At 46.8% G+C, this 19,824-nt stretch overlaps 1 protein-coding gene across 1 annotated transcript in view; it reads right to left on the bottom strand.

Annotated features, from left to right (window-relative positions):
- Positions 1-19,824, bottom strand: part of MCC (MCC regulator of WNT signaling pathway) — a 572,218-nt gene that overhangs the window by 18,978 nt on the left and 533,416 nt on the right. Inside the window, 1 exon segment of the mRNA XM_033929092.1 lies at positions 8,078-8,175. Coding sequence (XP_033784983.1) covers positions 8,078-8,175 — 98 coding nt within the window.

The following is a 19,824-nucleotide window of genomic DNA, read 5'->3' as shown; positions in this document are numbered from 1 at the left end:
AAGATGAATAGTGAGGATAGAGAAAGAAGAAAACAGCAAATGGGCAGGAGACCCTGGTGAGTGAGATAACAGACAAATGGAAACCAGAGCCTGGGACCAACTTTTCTTCCTCTCTCCTCCACCCCCATTGGCAAAATGTCTCCCTTTCACTGCCCTTCTTTCATTCTCTCCCTTGTTGCAAAGGGAGTGGGGAAAGAGAGAGATCCAGGGTGCATCTCTCCCACTCTCTCTACTACCACATCCAACATTTCTCCCTCCTTTCCACCAATCCATTTTTCTCTCTGCCTCCTTCATGCTTCCTCTCCTTCAGTCCTCATTCCCTCCCCCAACCAACATCTCTCTCTTTTCCTCCATTTCAACTTTTACTCTATGCCCTCTCCCCCTTCTCCTGTGACATTTCTCCTTCCCTCCTTTGTGCCCTCACTATCCACCTCTCTCTCTCTCCATGAGTCCAACACTTTCTGCCTCCTGCATGTTTCATCTCCTCTGGACCTCATTCCTTTCCCCAACCAACATCTCTCTCTGTCCCTCCATGAGTCCAACTTTTCTTCCTCTCTCCTTCACCCCTATTGGCAACAAGCCTCTCTCTCTCTCTCTCATATTGTATGTCTTGAGAGATCCAGGAATCTCTCCTACACCCTCTACTGTCACATCCAACATTTCTCCCTCTTTCATACCCCGGATCATGTGCAGCCCCATGCCCATTTCTCCTTCTATCACCCCTTTCCAGCACAATGCCACATCTCTCCCTCCATCACTATGTCCAACATTCCTCCCCCTTACAATCCCCTTCAATCTGTCCCTCTGTTCCCTCTCCACCACCATATCCCACATTTCTCCCTCTCATCTTTCTCTCCTCCATACATCTCTCTCCTCTCTATGATCAATTTTCCTCTTTTTTCCTTTCCCCATCTTTCCCTCTCACTCACACCCAACAATTCTCCTTTTCTATTCCCTCCCACCTATGTCCCAAGTTGGTGCCCTCTTCCTCCCTCTCTTCTGTGTCCTATGTTCATGCCCCCTCCCTTCCTTCTGTGTCGAGTTCTTACCCCCCTCCCTGCACGTAAGTAACCACCCATCTGTAGAAGCCGCCGCTGGCAGGAATCCAGCCTTCCTACCTGCTTTCTACCCCTCCCTCCTTTTCCACCCCTCCCCATTTCCCCCCCCTGAAGCTGACCCAGTTCATTCTGTCTTCAGCAGCAGTCCTTGCAGGGACGGCGCAGGCAGCGATTCACAGGCTACACGTGGCTGACCCAAAAGCCTTCCCTCCGACATCAACTCTAATGTTGTAGAGAAGGTTTCTGGGTCAGCTATTTATGTGCAGCATGGAAATCTCTGCCTGCGCCGTCCCTGCAAGGAGTGCTGAAGGAGCGAGTGTGGCTCGAACAAGAATTGCAGTTAGAACTGCACCTAACTACACCATCTTTCGAAAGAATATGAAGACCTACCTATTTGAATGTTGGACCCCCAAATAATCCCCAAAATCCCTAAGACTAAACATCTTAACAACTATACCTGCCCAACACTTTATGTAATCTGCAAGAAATAAAGCGGAATATAAATCACCTTTACCATAGCTTGATTCCTTCTGCATCCCTCATGAGCGATGCACTACCCAAATGTTCAGGATTCTTGCTTTTTGTACTAGAAAACCCTTTAAGGCCATACAGAGCTTAAGATATTACCTATTTTCCTTTATTCCAGAGCATTCTTGATTGCCCATCAGGCAGTCTCTCCTCAATGCCCCTAAATCAGGGGTGTTCAACCTCAGTCCTCAAGGGCTGCAATCCAGTCAGTTTCAAGATTTTCCCAATGAAAATTAAGGCAATTTATATGCAGTTCCTCCATTGTATGCAAATACATTTCGTGCATATTCATTGTGAAAATCCTGACAACCTCAACTGGTGAACGCCAAGTTTGGATACCTCTGCCCTAAATCCAAAAGATCAGGGAAAAGAACAACTTTTCTCCATAGAAGCATAATACTATTTCTATGTTTCTAAGAGGTATTTCTTCCAGTGGGCAGGGAGAAGCATCAAGGACAAAACACCAAAGATACAGGTGTTTCCAAGTAGTCAGAAGCAGCATGGCCTGTGGTAGCTGGGAAGAGTACTATTCCCTGCCTACTTGAAGGCGGCAATGATAGACTACGGTTGAAGAGAAGCAGGATCCTTATCCACCTCAGAAGCAGACATTTCTTTCTGGTGATCAAGAGTAGGTGCTACAGCCTACCCTGGACATAATCATGGTGACTCTTTTCTGGGGCTACAAAGACAAGGATCCTTGCTCACATGATTTTAAGATGGACACGGGGAAAATTCACTGCTTTTTTCTGGGATATATGTTTTATTCTTTTGGAATCTTGCAAGATATTTGTGACCTGGAGTGGCTTCTACTGGAAACAAGATACTGGTCTCGATGGACTTTGTTTACCCCCAATATAGCAAGGCTTATGTTCTTTACAAATTTTCTGAGGGTGGGATGTTCTCTTGATTTGCAATGGCACAATGATTACTGATATGCTCCCTTCTACTTCCCAGTGAAACTGAGAAGTGCAGGGAGGTTTTGGAGGTCAAATTTAGGATTCTAGGTTATAAATTAAAATCCAGAACCTTCAAGGGTAGAATTCTCAGAATCATGCCCCCTCACTCCCCAAGCTGGAATCTAGAAGTAGCTGAACTTTGGAGTCTCAGTGCATGAAGGAGACTGCATAGGGAAGAGTTTTATATTTGTTAAAACAGGGCAATGCTTTTAGAAAGGAGGCACCTACTCTGAAAGAATGGACTCTACCTTAACCAGGCTGCAGGCACTCATATCAGAGCGACTTTTAAACTAGCTCTTGGGGGAAAGGAGAGAGCCAAGCAGGAGTGCATGATTCACACTGATGTATCTTCAAAGGATAGTAACAAAACAGGGGTTAGTATATCACAATAAAAATATGGTAAAAGGCTGAATTCTAATAAAGAACTAATGGATACAGAATAGATGCAAGGCCAACTCTGCTACTGGGCATATTACCATATATTCTTGAATATAAACACAGATAACAAAAAAAGGGGGAAAATGATAACTTGAATATAAACCAATGGTTTATGTTCAAGTAATCCTTTCTCTCCTTCCTTCCTCCCCTGTGGCATCTGGCATGCCTGCTGTTCCCTCCCATCTGGTTCTGCCCCTAGCCCCTCTTCTCCTGGATCCGCTGTAGGCCCCTCTCCATGAGATTGGTCACATAAGACTATATCTTATGCGAGTGCCACTGAAACTTGCAGCAGCCATTTTCAGTATGGAGACCGCATGGGCAGGAGGATCGCTGCTGCTCCAGCTCACCACTAGACCACCAGAGTTGTAAGTCAGGCCCAGGGAGGGGCCTATGCTGGGTCTGGGAGGAGAAGGGCTGAGGGAAAAGCTAGCTAGAACAGGACACCTCAGGGAAGGAAGGGAATGGCAAGAATGCCACAGAGTCAGCAGTGCCACTTATTGGGTAGGTAAATGAGACAAAAAAAAACAAGATCATCATTTTTAGACATTTTTTTGGCCCAAAATCTCAGTTTATATTTGTGTCTACCTAGAGCAGCAGAATTGTGGTGGTGGGGAGTGCATTCTGGCATACAAGCAAGCTTTCTCCTGCTTTTCCTTATATCCTCCTGGGTTGGCCTGAAACTTAAAAGGCAGCTGAATGCTGCACAGGCCTGTACTAAATCTGTCTTTTAAAAGGAAATACACCAATCATATTTTTCCTCATTTTTCTGCATCTCTATCTGCTTCTATTTTCCAGTTTTTTTTTTTTTACTAACTCTTCCCTCTCTCTCCCCTTCCAGCATCTTCTCTTTCTTTTTCCCTTTCTTTTCACTCTTCTAATCAGTATCTACTCTCTTGTCCCCTCCATCCAGCATATCCTCTCCCACTTTCCTCCAATACCTTATCTCTCTTACTCTCCCTCCACCTACATCCATAAGAATATAAGACTAGCCTTACTGGGTTAGACCAATGGTCCATCACGCCCAGTAGCCCGTTCTCACGGTGGCCAATCCAGGTCACTAATATCCTGGCCAAAACCCAAAGAGTAACAACATTCCATGCTACCAATATAGGGAAAGCAGTGGCTTGCCCCATGTCTGTCTCAATAACAGACTATGGACTTTTCCTCCAGGAAATTGTCCAAACCCTTATTAAAACCAGTTATGCTATCCACAATCCAAGATCTCTCCCCATCAACTTTTACCCTTTGCTTCTTCCAACAGTGTTGCGGGTCAGGGACAGGCCAGACATGCGAGGCAGGCAGCTGATTCCTCTCAGCGGCTTTCCATGCTGTTTGCCGGCTACTGGGAGGAATGAGGAGTCAGCAGCACATCTGGATTGTGAGCAGCCCTGCTTTCGGTCCGGTCCCGGTCCCGCTAAACCAGCCGGCAATAAGAAAGCCAGACACCATGGGGGGCCTTCCCTCTTGCTAAATCGTTATAAGCTCTGCTGGTCTCGATCCCACCCCTCAAAATCAGGAAGTAACTTCAGAGGGGAGCGGGATTGAGACCAGCAGAGCCTTTAGCGAATAACCTGGTTGGACACTTAGAAACATAGAATATGATGGCAGAAAAAGGGCCTTTGGCTCAACAAGTCTGCCCACTCAAAGAATCTTCCTCCCTAGGTTCTTCTTTGAAGTGAACCCACATATTGATCCCATTTGTTCTTAAAGTCAGTCACGTTATTGGCCTCAACTACCTGAAGTGGAAGATCATTCCAACGGTCAACCACCCTTTCGGTGAAGAAGTACTTCCTAGTGTCACCATGAAATCTCCCGCCCCTGATTTTTAGCGGATGCCCTCTTGTCGCGTAGGTCCTATAAGGAAAAAGATGTCTTCTTCCACCTCAATACAGCCAGTAACGTATTTGAATGTCTCTATCATGTCGCCCCTCTCTCTGCGTTCCTTGAGAGAGAGTATAGCTGTAACTTACCTAGACGTTCTTCATATGGGATATCCTTGAGTCCTGAGACCATCCTGGCGGCCAACCGTTGGACCGATTCTATTCTCAGCACATCCTTCTGATAATGTGGCCTCCAAAATTGTACACAATATTCCAGATGTGGTCTTACCATGGACCTGTATAGCGGCATTACCACTTCGGGCTTTCGGCTGACAAAACTTCTCTGGATGCAACCCAGTATTTGTCTAGCCTTGGATGAGGCTTTCTCCACTTGATTGGCTGTCTTCATATCTTCAATAATGATTACTCCCAGGTCCCGTTATGCAACAGTTCTAGTTAAGGTCTCGCCATTCAGAGTGTAGGTTCTGCATGGGTTTCTGCTTCCAAGGTGTATAACTTTACAATTCTTGGCATTAAAATTCAGCTGCCAAATAGTAGACCAGTGCTCCAGTAAAAGTATGTCCTGTGTCATAGTGTCGGGCACGATACCTCCGCCCACTATGTTGCATAATTTAGCATCATCGGCAAATAATGCAATTTTACCTCGAAGTCCCTGAGGCAGATATTGTATGAAGATATTAAATAGGATTGGACCCAGGACCGAGCCTTGTGGTACTCCACTGTGCACTTCTGACTTTTCAGAGAGAGTACCATTTACCACCACCCTTTGATGTCTGCCACTGAGCCAGTCTATGCAGTTAATATTTCTCCTAGCCTCAACGAACTCATCTTGTTCAAAAGTCTATGGTGTGGGACGCTATCAAAAGCTTTACTAAAGTCCAGATACACTACATCTAGGGACTCTCCCTTATCTAGTTTTTTTGTTACCCAAAGAAGCTGATCAGGTGGGATTGGCAGGATCTCCCCCTTGTAAATCCATGCTGGTGGGGATTCCTCAATCTCTCATTGTCCAGAACCGTATATTAATTGGTGTTTAATCAATGTTTCCATAAGTTTACACACTATTGATGTGAGACTTACTGGTCTGTAATTTACAGTCTCTAACCTGCATCCCTTTTTGTGGAGCGGAATGACGTTAGCTGTTTTCCAGACTAATGGAACTTTTCCCTTGCTCAGAGAAAGATTGAAGAGCACGGCTAACGGCTCTGCCAGGACATCTCTCAATTCCCTAAGCACTCTGGGGTGCAATTTATCCGGTCCCATGGCTTTATTCACTTTGAGCCTTGACAATTCTTGGTACATGCTTCTGGTGGAAAATTCAAAATTCCTGAACGGGTCTTCTGAGCTCTCCCTTGTTTGCAGCTGTGGACTGGATCCTGGTGCCTCACAGGTAAAGACTGAGCAGAAGTATTTGTTTAGTAGTTCGGCTTTATCGGAGTCCGATCCTGCAAAGTTGCCGTCGGGTTTCCTCAGGCGCACTATCCAGTCTGTATTCCCCTTTCTATCATTAACATACCTGAAGAAGGATTTATCCCCTTTTTAAATATTCCTAGCTAAATTTTCTTCCATCCGGAGTTTTGCGTTTTTGACCGCTGTTTTAACAGTTCTAGATTTATATAGATAAGCTTCTTTGGCTTCTGGTCGTTGTGATTGTTTGTAGGATAGAAATGCTCTTTTCTTCTGTGTTACGAGTTCCGAGATCTCCGCAGAGAACCATTGGGGTTTGTTATTTCTCCACCGTTTACTCACGGTTCTTATAAAGAGGTTGGTTGCTTCCTGTAGGGTAGATTTCAGAGCTGACCACATTACCTCCACATCATCTGTTGTGTCTTGGTTTTGCAGCGCCTCATAGACAAAATCTCCCATGCTCTCGAAGTCGGTGCCCTTAAAGTTAAGGACCTTCGTTGACGTGTTCGACCTCATGGATCCCTTACTGAGGTGAAGCCACACCATGTTGTGGTTGCTGGAGGCCAACGCCTCACCTACCAAAACCTCTGTGACGCTATCTCCATTGGTGAGTATCAGGTCTAGAATTGCCCGATCCCTGGTGGGCTCCAGTACCATTTGTTTGAGTCGTGCTCCCCGTATAGAGGTTAGTAGCCTTCTGCTGCTGCTGGTCGTAGCTGAAAGTTTGTTCCAGTTTATATCTGGCATGTTGAAGTCCCCTAACAGTACAGTGTCTCCACACAGAGTGATGGTCTCGATGTCTTCAATTAATTATTTGTCTATGTCGTCCTGTTGTTTAGGAGGTCTGTATACAATGCCCAGATACAGGCATTTGCCACTTCCCCTGGCAAGGTTCACCCAGAGGGACTCCCCCGTTTACTTGACACTTGTGATTCTGGTAACTTTGATTTCTTCCTTGATATATAGTGCTACCACTCCTCCGTTTTTGCCTTCTCTGTCTCGGCGGAGTAAGTTATAACCTGGTATAGCCATATCCCATCCATGGGAATCCGTGAACCAAGTTTCAGATATTGCCACCACATCTAGGTCGGGACTCCTCATCTCCGTCTCTAATTCCAGTATTTTATTGCCTCAACTGCGGGCATTAATGTACATAGCCTTCCATACTTGAGGATGATGAATAAAATTCAGCATTTTAAAAAGCTTTTTAAAACATCCCTATTTGTAGAAGGTTTTGTTTTTAAAAAAAGATGAGTAGCACTGTTTAATAGGGAGCAGAACATGTAGGATGAGCAATTTTATATCATATTACTGTTTGTTATTTTATGTTACTGATATCATTTTTATTGTATGTATGTAATCCACTTAGGTTTTAGGTGGTCTATAAGTTTGTTAAATAAATAAATAGAATATCCCTTGATGAGGTGCTGCTGAAACAAGGTCACAGAATTCAAATAATGTTTGCCCTGATCAGTCATCTTTATTTGTTTATTCTTACTTATATGGTTCTAAGGTGTATTGGCAGCTTAGAATACTAAATCCAAGGCTGGAATAGAGATCCTAGTGTATTCATGGTAGTAGAAACTTCCTACTGAAGCCAATCAGGAAGTTTTCTGATGATTCAAGCATTTACTACATATGTCTTGTAAGAGATAAACAAAGGGAGATTGGTGTATGGATTCTGTTATTATTGAAGGGAGAGTAGGTAAGGTTGAGTGAATGGGCTGGTGATAAGGGGTTGAATCCTATGGACTATGTGCATTGTAAATTGTTTTGGGTCTTCTTCAGAGATAATTCATAAAACTGATTATGAAATATAAAATGCTGCTAGTTCTCCTAGCATACTTACCGCCTCAGCGCACTGGTTAGCTCTGTACTCAGTTCACTGTCATTGAAAGTTCTCAGTTCAGCCAGAGTCATGGGCGGTGTCGTCCCATCAGCACAGTCCTGTGAAGCACAAAATGAGTTAGTGGGCCGAGATTTAGCAGTGGTAATGCAGAAAGCAAAGTAGCAGGATAATGCAATGCTCTGATTTGGGATTTAAGTCTGCTCACAAGTCACCATGTCTCATAGAAGCTTTAATATGGTGCTTTACAAATTACCATAATCAGTACTCTTAACAGAGCATCTGAAAAGAGATGCAGATCGAGAGGCACCACAGACCTGTCATCTCGAAATCTTTACTATTTTTCTCATCCCAAAAGACTAAGCCCTCACAACTGGTATATCAATAATAGTCCAATTTTCTGTTCTGCAAGTTCAGTGCTGGATCAGACATCATTTCTTAAGTGAAACACATGAAATATATTTAAACATGGTGGTCAGCATTTCTTTTAAATGGAGGCCATGGCATCTAAACATACCCCAGATATTTAACATCGGCTGCTGTCCACATACTGGTGCTGAAAATCCATGTATCTAATCTAATCTTAGATTTATATACAGAATCATCCCTAAAAAAAATAGGGCTCATCTCGGTTTACAGCAATTTATCTACAAGAAAAACATCACAATCCTTAAAAGTTATCATTTAAAAAAAAATGTTGAAATAACGTAGTTTTAAAACTTATTTTTAGAAAACCTGAAGAGAAATATAGGATCTTATTTGACGAGGTAGATCCTTCCATAATGCAGTTAATAAATACAAGAAAGAGTGAGCAATTTTGCCGACTAATCCAATACCTTTGTCTTTAAATTAATCAAGATCTTCAGGCTGTAGAACCATTCATACATTCAAAGGGATCAAGGAATCAAAAAGTCCATGTATAATTTTAAAAGCTATACAAACACATTTAAATTGGACTCTAAAACAAGCCAGTGTAAATTCCTTAACAAAAGGTATCACATGATCGAATTTCGATTTCCTGAAAATCAACCTTGCAGCAGTATTTTGAATTAACTGCAGCCCTTTCTCATTTCTTTTACCTAAACCAACAGGAACACTAATGGACACTGCAAGACAACACCTCTGTACAGGCAAGAAAATCTTGCTGATACAACTAGACCTTTCTGCAGCCTTCGACTTGGTAGACCACGACATGCTTCTACAAACTCTCGACTCAATAGGAATCTCAGGCAAAGTACTTGCATGGTTCAAAGGAGTCCTACAATCAAGAACTTACAGAGTCAAAATAATGCAAGAAAAATCAGAACCATGGTCCAACCCCTGCGGAGTTCCCCAAGGATCACGCCTATCACCTACACTATTCAATATATACATAGCCTCCCTCAGCTACTACCTAATCATGGCATAATTTCATACAGCTATGCAGATGACATCACTATTCTCCTACCCTTCGACCAACCAGAACCCGTCATGACAAGCACAATACACAAAACCCTCGAATCAGTTGCAATTTGGATGACAGAGCACAAATTAAAACTTAACCCTGACAAAACAAATTTCATCCTACTAGAAAACAACAAAACTCCAACATTAACTAATCTTGTAATAAACTCGATCTCATACCCAATACAACCTACACTAAAATTGCTAGGAGTCACAATTGACAGAGGTTGCACCATGCAACCCCAAATTAACAAAATAATAAAGGCATCATTCATGACCATGAGAAATCTAAGAAAAATCCGAACATTCTTCGAAAAGAAGCAATTCCTACTATTGGTATAATCTCTTATCCTTGGGATGATAGACTACTGCAACATACTATACCTACCATGTCCCGCGACCATGATGAAGCAATTGCAGACAATACAGAATACAGCCCTAAGACTTGTCTATTCACTAAAAAAATATGACCATATCACAGAGGCATACCATGACTCGCACTGGCTTCCAATAGAAGCGAGAGTGCACTTCAAATTCTACTGCTTACTTTACAAGGCTATCAAAGGAGAAAGCCCAACCTACTGGAATAACCGACTAAATCAATCCTCCTCAACCAGACACAGAAGAATCCACTCACTATTCACTCACCCATCATCCAAAAATGTCAAACGAAAAAACTTTATAACAACCTAATAGCCTCCAAAGCAGCTAAACTGGACAGACAAATCACCACTCTGTTATCTTCGACTACAAACTACAAAACCTTCAAGAGAGATATTAAAACCATACTCTTCAAAAAACACATAAAACCTATCCGGCACGACCAATCCCAACCCAACATCCAACACTCTATTTACCCTTAGAATTCTCTAATACTCTTCTATCTACCAAACGTTATCTAAAACCCCATAATTCACCCTATTCTTATCTCCCAAAGACCTCCACTTCCCTTTGGTAACTCTTTACCCAACGTTTTATTACCTTAAAAATTTTATGTCATCGCTTATTCTATTCCTTCAAATTTTGAATGTAATTCTTGTTTTAGTTTGGATATAATCCGCCTTGAACCGCAAGGTAATGGCGGAATAGAAATCACTAATGTAATGTAATGTAATAGATGGAATTGCAATTGACCAGTTGGGCTAAAATGATTGACTGGACTAATACTGCAAAATGGTGTTGGTAAAATAAAAGATGGACACTTTTCAATGTACGTAAACTAAGAAAATATTTCTTAAGATTATTTACCTGATGATGGAATGAAAGAGAGGAATCTAAAAAGATTCCCAATATTCTAGAAGAGAACTCTATAGGCAAAACTTCACCTGTATTAAGAGTAACTGTACTCGGCAAATTTGTAAGTTCTGGCCCAAACCATAACAATTAATTTCACTTGAATCTGAAAAGACCAAGACTGTAATTTGGAAATACAGGAATTGATTTTGGCAGAAAAATTATTCAAGTTAGAATCTACTTCAAGTAAACTGAATCAGCATAAGTAAATAAAGTTTTAATAGGACTTAATTGATAAAGATTTAGTGTAATCATATAGTTATTGAAAAGAATGGTGATATTTGATCTGCATAAAAAGCAATATCCAATGCCTATTTCTAGAAAACTACTCAGATAGTGCCGTAGCAGTCTGGGAACAGAGCCAGAAAACAAGACAGCAGCGATATTCAGCACCAATGTCTGGCTAACTGCCCTGCTAACTTGTGACAGCTTTTTGCTGCCCTAAGTTACCCAGATACCGGTGACAAATATTGCTGCTATCCAGATATTTTCTAGTTGTGCACAGGTTCTGACCTGGTGCTATCTGGATAATGTTGGGGGAGTTTATTTTATTTTAAATGCATCATCCAGATAATGTTGCAGAAAGTCAGTGATTGTCCCTGATCAGTGGCACTTAACCAGGTAGCAGATACTCCTATCTGAATAAATGCTTTTAATAATTGGGTCCACGACTGCGCACTATTGTTTTCGCTGTCCACTAAATGATCTCTCTCCATTTCAGTCTGTTCAGAACTCAGCAGCATTCATTTTTCTCTAATGTCGATATTATCAAGTAACCTCTCTCTGACCAGATTCAAATTCAGCCTGAAAATGCACCTTTTTGAGGTGTAGCTTTTAACGCTTAAATATACTTATGTCACATATGATCTTTCTTCATCCATAAGCTGTTCCCCTAGAGGTACTCTCACTAGGTCTCATTCCTTGCAATTGGGCCCGGTCTTAACTTAAATGCTCTCTATCTTGTATCTCTGTCTTCTTAGAATGCAAGTTTCAAGAAGCAAGGACTGATTATTCTATGTATCTATAAAATGTTGCAGATACCTGGTATAGCTATGCAATGACTAATAGTAATAATGCATAAAAACTGTTTTAAAAGGTATAAAGGGGCATCATATATTAACCCCTTGACATACCTAACCAGATTTATTTTCACTGTCAAATAGTGAGATTACCGTATTTCCCCACATATAGGCCCGCCCCCTTGTATAGGCCGCAGAAAATGTCTATGCAAGTTTTAAAACTGGTAGATAAGCCACCCCATTGTATTAGCCGCGGCTTATCTACCAGTAACTGGGCTAGACTATACTGTTTTTTTTAAAATCATCCCCCCCTTACCTCCTTCGCTGGATGGCTGCCTCGAATCTCGTGGCCAGCGGTGCAGGGCAGGAGCGATCTTTTCGATCTCCAGCCCAGCCCCATGCTGCTGCCTGCATGGCTTTGCCGTCAGTTCTTGCAGGAGAACCGGGACTGCAAGAACCGATGGCAAAGCCATGCAGGAAGCAGCAAGAGGCCAGGCTGGAAATCAAAAAGATCACTCCTGCCCTGCACCGCTGGCCGCGAGATTCGAGGAGGCAGTCGTGAGCTGTTTAGCAAGGGAGGTAAGGGGGAGGATTTTAAAAAACAATATAGGCCGCCCCAGTTATATAAGCCGCACCCACTGGGCAGGCTTGCAAAATCCATATATAGGCCGCAGCCTATATAGCACAGTTACTTACCGTAACAGGTGTTATCCAGGGACAGCAGGCATATATTCTCACATGTGGGTGACGTCATCTACGGAGCCCCAGCGCGGACAGCTTTTCAAGCAAACTTGCTAGAAGTTTCAAGTTTGCACACTGCACCACGCATGTGCATGCCTTCTCGCCCACTAGAGGGCGCATCCCACCTCGTGGTCCTCAGTTCCATAACTAGCAGAGAAGCCATCCCCGGGGAGGCGGGCGGGTTGTGAGAATATAAGCCTGCTGTCCCTGGATAACACCTGTTACGGTAAGTAACTGTGCTTTATCCCAGGACAAGCAGGCATGATATTCTCACATGTGGGTGACCTCCAAGCCAACCAAAAAAGGGCAGGTGGGAGGATGGCAATTCAGGAAAACAGATTACGCAACACCGACTGGCCAAACCGGCCGTCACTCCTGGATAAAGTGTCCAGACAGTAATGAGAGGTGAACGTATGAACCGAAGACCAAGTGGCAGCTTTACATATTTCCTCCATAGGAGTGGATCGGAGGAAAGCCACCGAAGCTGCCATCGCTCGGACCTTATGCCCCGTGACTCGACCCGGGGGCGGAAGTCCGGCCTGAGCATAGCAAAAAGAAATGCAAGCAGCTAACCAGTTAGACAGAGTGCGCTTAGAAACAGGATGCCCTAATCGATTAGGATCGAAGGACAAAAACAATTGAGGAACCTTCCTATGAGACTTGGTGCGTTGAAGGTAATATGCCAACGCCCTCTTACAGTCAAGCGTGTGAAGCGCCGTCTCGCCAGGATGGGAGTGGGGCTTCGGAAAGAACACAGGAAGGACAATGGACTGATTGAGGTGGAAATCAGAAACAACTTTAGGTAAAAACTTAGGATGGGTACGGAGAACCACCTTGTCATGATGAAAGACAGTGAAAGGAGGGTCCGCAACCAAGGCTTGCAACTCCCCAATCCGCCTAGCGGAGGTGAGGGCAATCAGAAACATCACCTTCCAGGTCAGAAATTTCAAGAGAGACTTGTTGAGTGGCTCAAAAGGGGGTTTCATCAGTTGAGCTAAAACCACATTCAAATCCCACACGACTGAAGGAGGCTTAAGAGGGGGACAAACCCTGAGTAACCCTTTCATGAAGCGTGTCACCAAAGGATGGAGCGACAGGGGACGCCCATCCAGATGTTGATGGAAAGCAGAAATAGCACTAAGATGAACACGCACCGAAGTGGTCTTCAGGCCAGAGTGCGACAGATGAAATAAATAGTCCAAGACCGAGGACACTGGAACCGACACCGGATCCAGGTGAAAAGACGAACACCAGGTGGAAAACCTGGTCCATTTCTGCGAATAACAAAGCCTCGTCGAGATCTTACGTGAGGCTTCCAACACCTCCCTCACCGATTGAGACAGACCAGGCGAAGTTAGGGAGCAAGAAACCAAGCTGTCAGGTGTAATGACTGAAGATTGGGATGTAACATGGATCCTTGACTCTGAGACAGCAGAGAAGGAAACACAGGCAGAAGAAGAGGCTCCCTGGCACTGAGCTGAAGCAGCAGGGAGAACCAGTGCTGACGCGGCCACCGAGGTGCAATGAGAATCATCATGGCAGCGGACGATTTGAGATGTACTAACGTTCGCATGATCAGGGGAAAGGGAGGGAACGCATACAGGAACCTCCCTTCCCAATCGAGAAGAAAGGCATCGGCCTCCAGACGGTCCCGGGAGTACATCCGAGAACAATACAGGGGCAGTTTGCGGGTCTCCGGAGAGGCAAACAGATCCACCTGCGGCGTTCCCCAGCGAGCGAAAACCTCGCGCAGAACTCCGGAGTGTAGAGTCCACTCGTGCGGTTGCAGAAGTCGACTGAGTTTGTCTGCCAGACAGTTCAGTTCTCCCTGGATGTAGACCGCCCGAAGGAAGATGTTCCGGGAGACCGCCCACTCCCAAAGGCGAAGAGCCTCCGAGCAGAGGGGCCAAGAACCCGTGCCACCCTGCTTGTTCACATAGTACATCGCCACTTGATTGTCCGTGCGGACGAGGACAACCTGATTCTGCAATATGTGAACGAATGCTCGAAGTGCTAGAAAGATGGCCCGAAGTTCTAGCACGTTGATGTGACACCGACGGTCCTCGGCAGACCACAGGCCCTGCGTGCGAAGACCGTCGAGGTGGGCTCCCCACGCGTACTCCGAGGAGTCTATGGTCAGAACCTTGCGAAAAGGAGGGGTGAGAAACAGTAAACCCTTGGACAGATTTGAAGAGTCTGAACACCAACGCAGCGATTTCCGCAAAAGCGGAGTCACCGCAACGAGGCGAGACACCGGATCGTACTCTTGACGCCACTGGGAAGCGAGGGCCCACTGAGGAATCCTCAGGTGCAGCCAAGCGAACGGAGTGACGTGGACCGTCGACGCCATATGGCCGAGCAGCATCATCATGCGCTGGGCCGACACCACCGACAGTTGAGAGACCTGACGGCCCATCCGCACCAAGGCTTCCAACCGCTGGGGCGGGAGATAGGAGCGCAGGCGCACCGTGTCCAGCACCGCGCCTATAAATTGAAGAGACTGAGCCGGGCACAACTGTGATTTTGGAAAGTTTATCTCGAACCCGAGGCTCTGCAGGAAGGCAATAGACTGTCGGGTCGCTGAGATAACCCCCTCCCTGGTCGGGGCTTTGATGAGCCAATCGTCCAGGTAAGGGAACACATGAAGCCCACGAGACCTCAGGGCTGCCGCAACCACCACCATGCACTTCGTGAAGACTCGTGGGGACGCAGCCAGGCCGAAGGGTAGGACCCTGTACTGGAGGTGCAGGTCCCCCACCTGGAATCGTAAAAATCTTCGGAAGGCGGGATGCACCGGAACATGGGTGTATGCTTCCTTCAAGTCGAGGGAGCACATCCAGTCCCCTTCCTCCAAGAGAGGATATAAAACCGGGAGAGATAGCATTCGAAACTTCTCCCGGACCAGGAATTTGTTGAGCTTCCTGAGGTCCAGTATGGGGCGCAGGTCCCCGGTCTTTTTTGGGACCAAAAAGTAACGGGAGTAAAACCCCGTACCCCGCTGGTCCTTGGGGACCGGTTCGACCGCCCGAAGCACCAATAGGGCCCTGGCCTCGGCCAGAAGGGTCGGCAGCTGCGATCGGTTGCAAGAGGCTAGATTTGGGGGATGGTCCGGTGGCGAGGACACAAAGTTGAGCGAGTAGCCCTCGGAGACGGTCCGGAGCACCCAAGCGTCTGAGGTTATCTCGGTCCATGCCATCCGGAAGAACCGAAGACGCCCCCCGATAGGAAGGGGTTCCTGAGATTTCGCGGAGGGGAACCCGCCCCGTCCGCTCAGCCCGTCAAAAGGAAGGCGCGGGTTTAGAAGGACCCTGCGCCGGGGCTTGGGTTTGTCCCCCTCTGCCTCGCTGAGACGGACGCCTCGGAGGTGGCCTTGAAAAAGCCGGAGTCGACTTCTGAGGATATCGACGCGGCGGAGGACGGAAAGGTTTCTGCGGCGGGGGTCTAGGTTTGGGGCGGACCAGGGATGCTAACGAGCGCTCCTGCTCCGACAACCGCTTGGTCGCCGCATCTAAGGACTCGTCAAATAACTCGGACCCCACACAAGGCAAGTCTGCAAGACGTTCCTGCAGGTTTGGGTCCATATCGAGGGTGCGAAGCCAGGCCAGGCGGCGCATGGCCACTGCGAAGGCCGACACCCTCGAAACCAGCTCAAATGCGTCGTACACCGCATGAAATAGGTACAACCGCAATTGAGACAGGTTGGACATAAACTTATCAAATCCTGCTCTTTGGGAGTCCGGTAAGGAGTCTCGATATTGAGGAAGGTCCTTCACCATGCCAAGCAAATAGGAGGAAAAGGTGAAGGCATAATTTAGAACCCTGGTGGCCATCAGGGAATTTGAATAGAGGCGACGGCCAAACTTGTCCAGGGTCCGCCCCTCCCTGCCGGGTGGAACCGCCGCAGAAACCCGTGAGGGCTGTGACTTCTTTAGGGCAGACTCCACCAGAAGAGACTGGTGGGAGAGCTGCGCCTTTTCGAACCCTTTAGGGGGCACCGTCCTATACTTCGCTTCCATTTTAGAAGGCACCGACGTGACTGTAAGAGGGTTCGACAAATTCTTCAACCAGGTCTGCAGAAGGACTCTGTTGAGGGGGAGCCTAGGCACCTCTCTAGGAGGAGTGGGAAGGTCCTGCTCCTCCAAAAATTCTTTGGAATATTGTGAACCGACCATAAGGTCTAACCCCAGGGCTCGGGCCATGTCCTGAACAAAAGTTGAAAATGAGGACGGCCTGGCCGGGGGAGACGGGGTTCTCGACCTCCCCACCGAGGAGAGGGGAGAGGCCTCATGGGAATAATGAGGATCCCTGACCGACCCCGAGTCCCAGGATCCTCTCTCCAAGGCCCTCGAGGGGGAAGGAGAAGTTCTCCGCCTCGCAGAACCCTTGGGTGAGGACCCCGGGGTCCGGGGGACACTCTCCCACTTCCTCGGCGAGGCGGCACGGGAAGACTTCCCATGAGGTGATCGGAGGAGCCTCGGATTGTCAAGGCGCAACTCCGACACCTGAAGCGCCTCGCCCCCGAGCGGCGAGGAACGATCGTGCCTCCGAGGCGAGCCCCGCGGGCGCTTCAGCTTCCTCGATCGGCGCCCCGTCCGAGGTCGCGTCGAGGGCGAGGCGTCCCGGGAAGACCCCGAGGAAGAGGAGGAAATACGGCGCACTCTGCGCAACTTTTCCTTGGGCCGCACACTCCGCTCAGGCGGCCCCCCCGAGGTCGAGGTCGAGGGCAGGGCCGGGGCCGAGGTTAAGGGGGCCACAGTACCCGAGACCGAGGCCACCGAGGCCGGGGCTCCCGAGGTAGAGGGAGCCGAGGCCGGGGCCTCCGAGGGTGAGGGCGCCCCGGCCGAGGCCTGCGAGGTCGAGGCCGCCGGAACCGCAGCTCGCTGCAACACTTCCAGGGCCCCCGACAGCTCCGATGAAATAAGGGCTCGAAGGAGGTCCTGAAAGGCCGGGATCCCCACGAAGGTCGGGAGTTCCGGGTCCGGAGCACACTCCCTGGAGGGCGACCTCGGTCTCGAGTATTCCCTCGGGGTGTGCGAAGTCGAGGTCCGAGGCGGGGCCGGGGTCGACCCACCCGCCTTAGCCGGAGTAGAGGATGGCTTCTTTGCTGAAGGGGATGGAACAGAGGACTTACCCGAAGCCGGTTTTCCTGAGGACGCCTTCGAAGCCGAGGGCCGAGGCGAAGCCGAGGCCCCCGAGGACGCCGAGGCCGAGGTCAAGGCCGGGGCCGAGGCCGACGTCGAGGCCTTAGGCGGCGCGTCCACGGCGAACAATTCCGCCATTCTGGCCTTACGGCGACGGAGGGCTCTGGTTTGAAAAGTAGCGCAGTGATCACACGAAGCTGTCGGATGATCCGGCCCAAGACAAACAATGCACCACCGGTGAGGGTCAGTGATGGAAAGTAACCTCTCACACCGGCTGCACTTTTTAAATCCCGTAACAGGACGGGACATCAACGAAAAAGAAGGCCGGGAACGACCGACGTCCCGCGGCCACGGCTGCCGGGAGCCCCCGGAGCCTAACGAAAAGTAAAATATTGTTTTTTGTTTTTTTTTTAACGAAGAAAAAATACAAGAAAGGAGCACCGCGAATCGATCAAAATACAAGAAACAACGAAACGCGGCAGCTAGAAAGGCAATACAAAACTGGAGCTCAAATCCACAGGGCTTTCTGGCTCCGCGGAAAAAATTGAACTGAGGACCACGACGTGGGATGCGCCCTCTAGTGGGCGAGAAGGCATGCACATGCGTGGTGCAGTGTGCAAACTTGAAACTTCTAGCAAGTTTGCTTGAAAAGCTGTCCGCGCTGGGGCTCCGTAGATGACGTCACCCACATGTGAGAATATCATGCCTGCTTGTCCTGGGATAAATGGGGAAATACGGTAATCATTTACCCCGGAAAAAATATTTTAACACTGAATGAAAAAAAAAAGTGAGAAATCTTTTGTGTATACTTTTCTGAGCTCTTTAAACGAATCAAGTCTTGCTTAAACCCCGTCACTGGCCTAATCTCAGATGCAGCACGTAACCACATAGTGCCACATAATATCCCCTGATCATCACGGTATTATGCAGTTAGTGCTGAGGTGGTCTGTGGAGGAGTTGGCAGTTACATGGGCACCTGAATGCTAGTGCTAATGCCCTTAGTGGGCAGAAAGGGCACATAACAGACAATCCTATCTTTGCCTGCTTAGCTATGCAGGTGCCCGCACTGAATACTGGTCAGCATCCACATATCTTCCGGATTGGCGGATGACCTGGGTATTCAATGCTGGTGTCTGGACATGGCCCAGCATTGAATATCCAGGATTAATTCTGCTCATGGCTATCAGTGGTCTAAAAACTGCTGACCACTGTGGGCTGAATATTGGTCCAAACCACAGCGACTGTAATCCTCACTGCTCGGATTCAACACCAGGATGGCAACAGAGCCTTCAAAGTCATCAATATCAAAGCACCCAGCAACTGTATATCTGGCTTCAGCACATTACATTGCCTCCTTATGTGGTGTAACTTATGTGGTCTAATTACTTCTATATTGTAAATCCAGAAATAAAAATAGTTGACAACATGAATTCTTTTTACTTATTGTTTTAATGCAGTGTCTCTAGCATGCCCCGACGGGACCCGTTTCGCCCAAGAGACTTTCTCAAGGGTTCATGGAGGAGCTCAAATGTGGCATCCTTCCTCATTGTCCTCACTTTTTCATCTTCTATACCCTCTACTGAATATTGGTCCCCCTAATTATTTTACTATAACCTAACTTAAAGGCAGTACTTTTTCAGTACGGCGGAATATAAGAATAAAATTATTTTTATTATTACAGAGTGTGAGGCCATAGGGAGGGTAATATTATAACAGAGCACTTAATCTTTGAAGGCTAATGTGCAGCAGTGGCCAAAAAAGCTAGAAATTATTAGGAAAGAGATAGAAAATAAAATAAAGATTATAATAATGCCTCTGATATAATTCCATGGTATGACCTTTAGTATTGTGTGCAATTTTGGTCACCATATCACAAAAAAGATATAGCAGAAGTAGAAAAATTTCAAAGAAGGATGACCAAAATGATTGAGGAGATCTTATAAGGAGAGGCTTAAAAGGTTAAGCTTGGAGAAGAGATGACTGAGGAGGGGATATGATAGAGGTCTATAAAATCCTGAGTGGAGAACCACAGTGACTAGGATTCTTGGTTCCTGTTCACATGACAACATGGCTAGAGTGCGAGAGAACGGAGACCTTGAAATGCCAGGTATCC

The sequence above is a fragment of the Geotrypetes seraphini genome, chromosome 1 (assembly GCF_902459505.1).
Source record: "Geotrypetes seraphini chromosome 1, aGeoSer1.1, whole genome shotgun sequence".
Classification (NCBI taxonomy): Eukaryota; Metazoa; Chordata; class Amphibia; order Gymnophiona; family Dermophiidae; genus Geotrypetes; species Geotrypetes seraphini.
The sequence above is the reverse complement of the archived record's forward strand: the minus strand, read 5'-3'. Positions and strand labels throughout refer to the sequence as shown.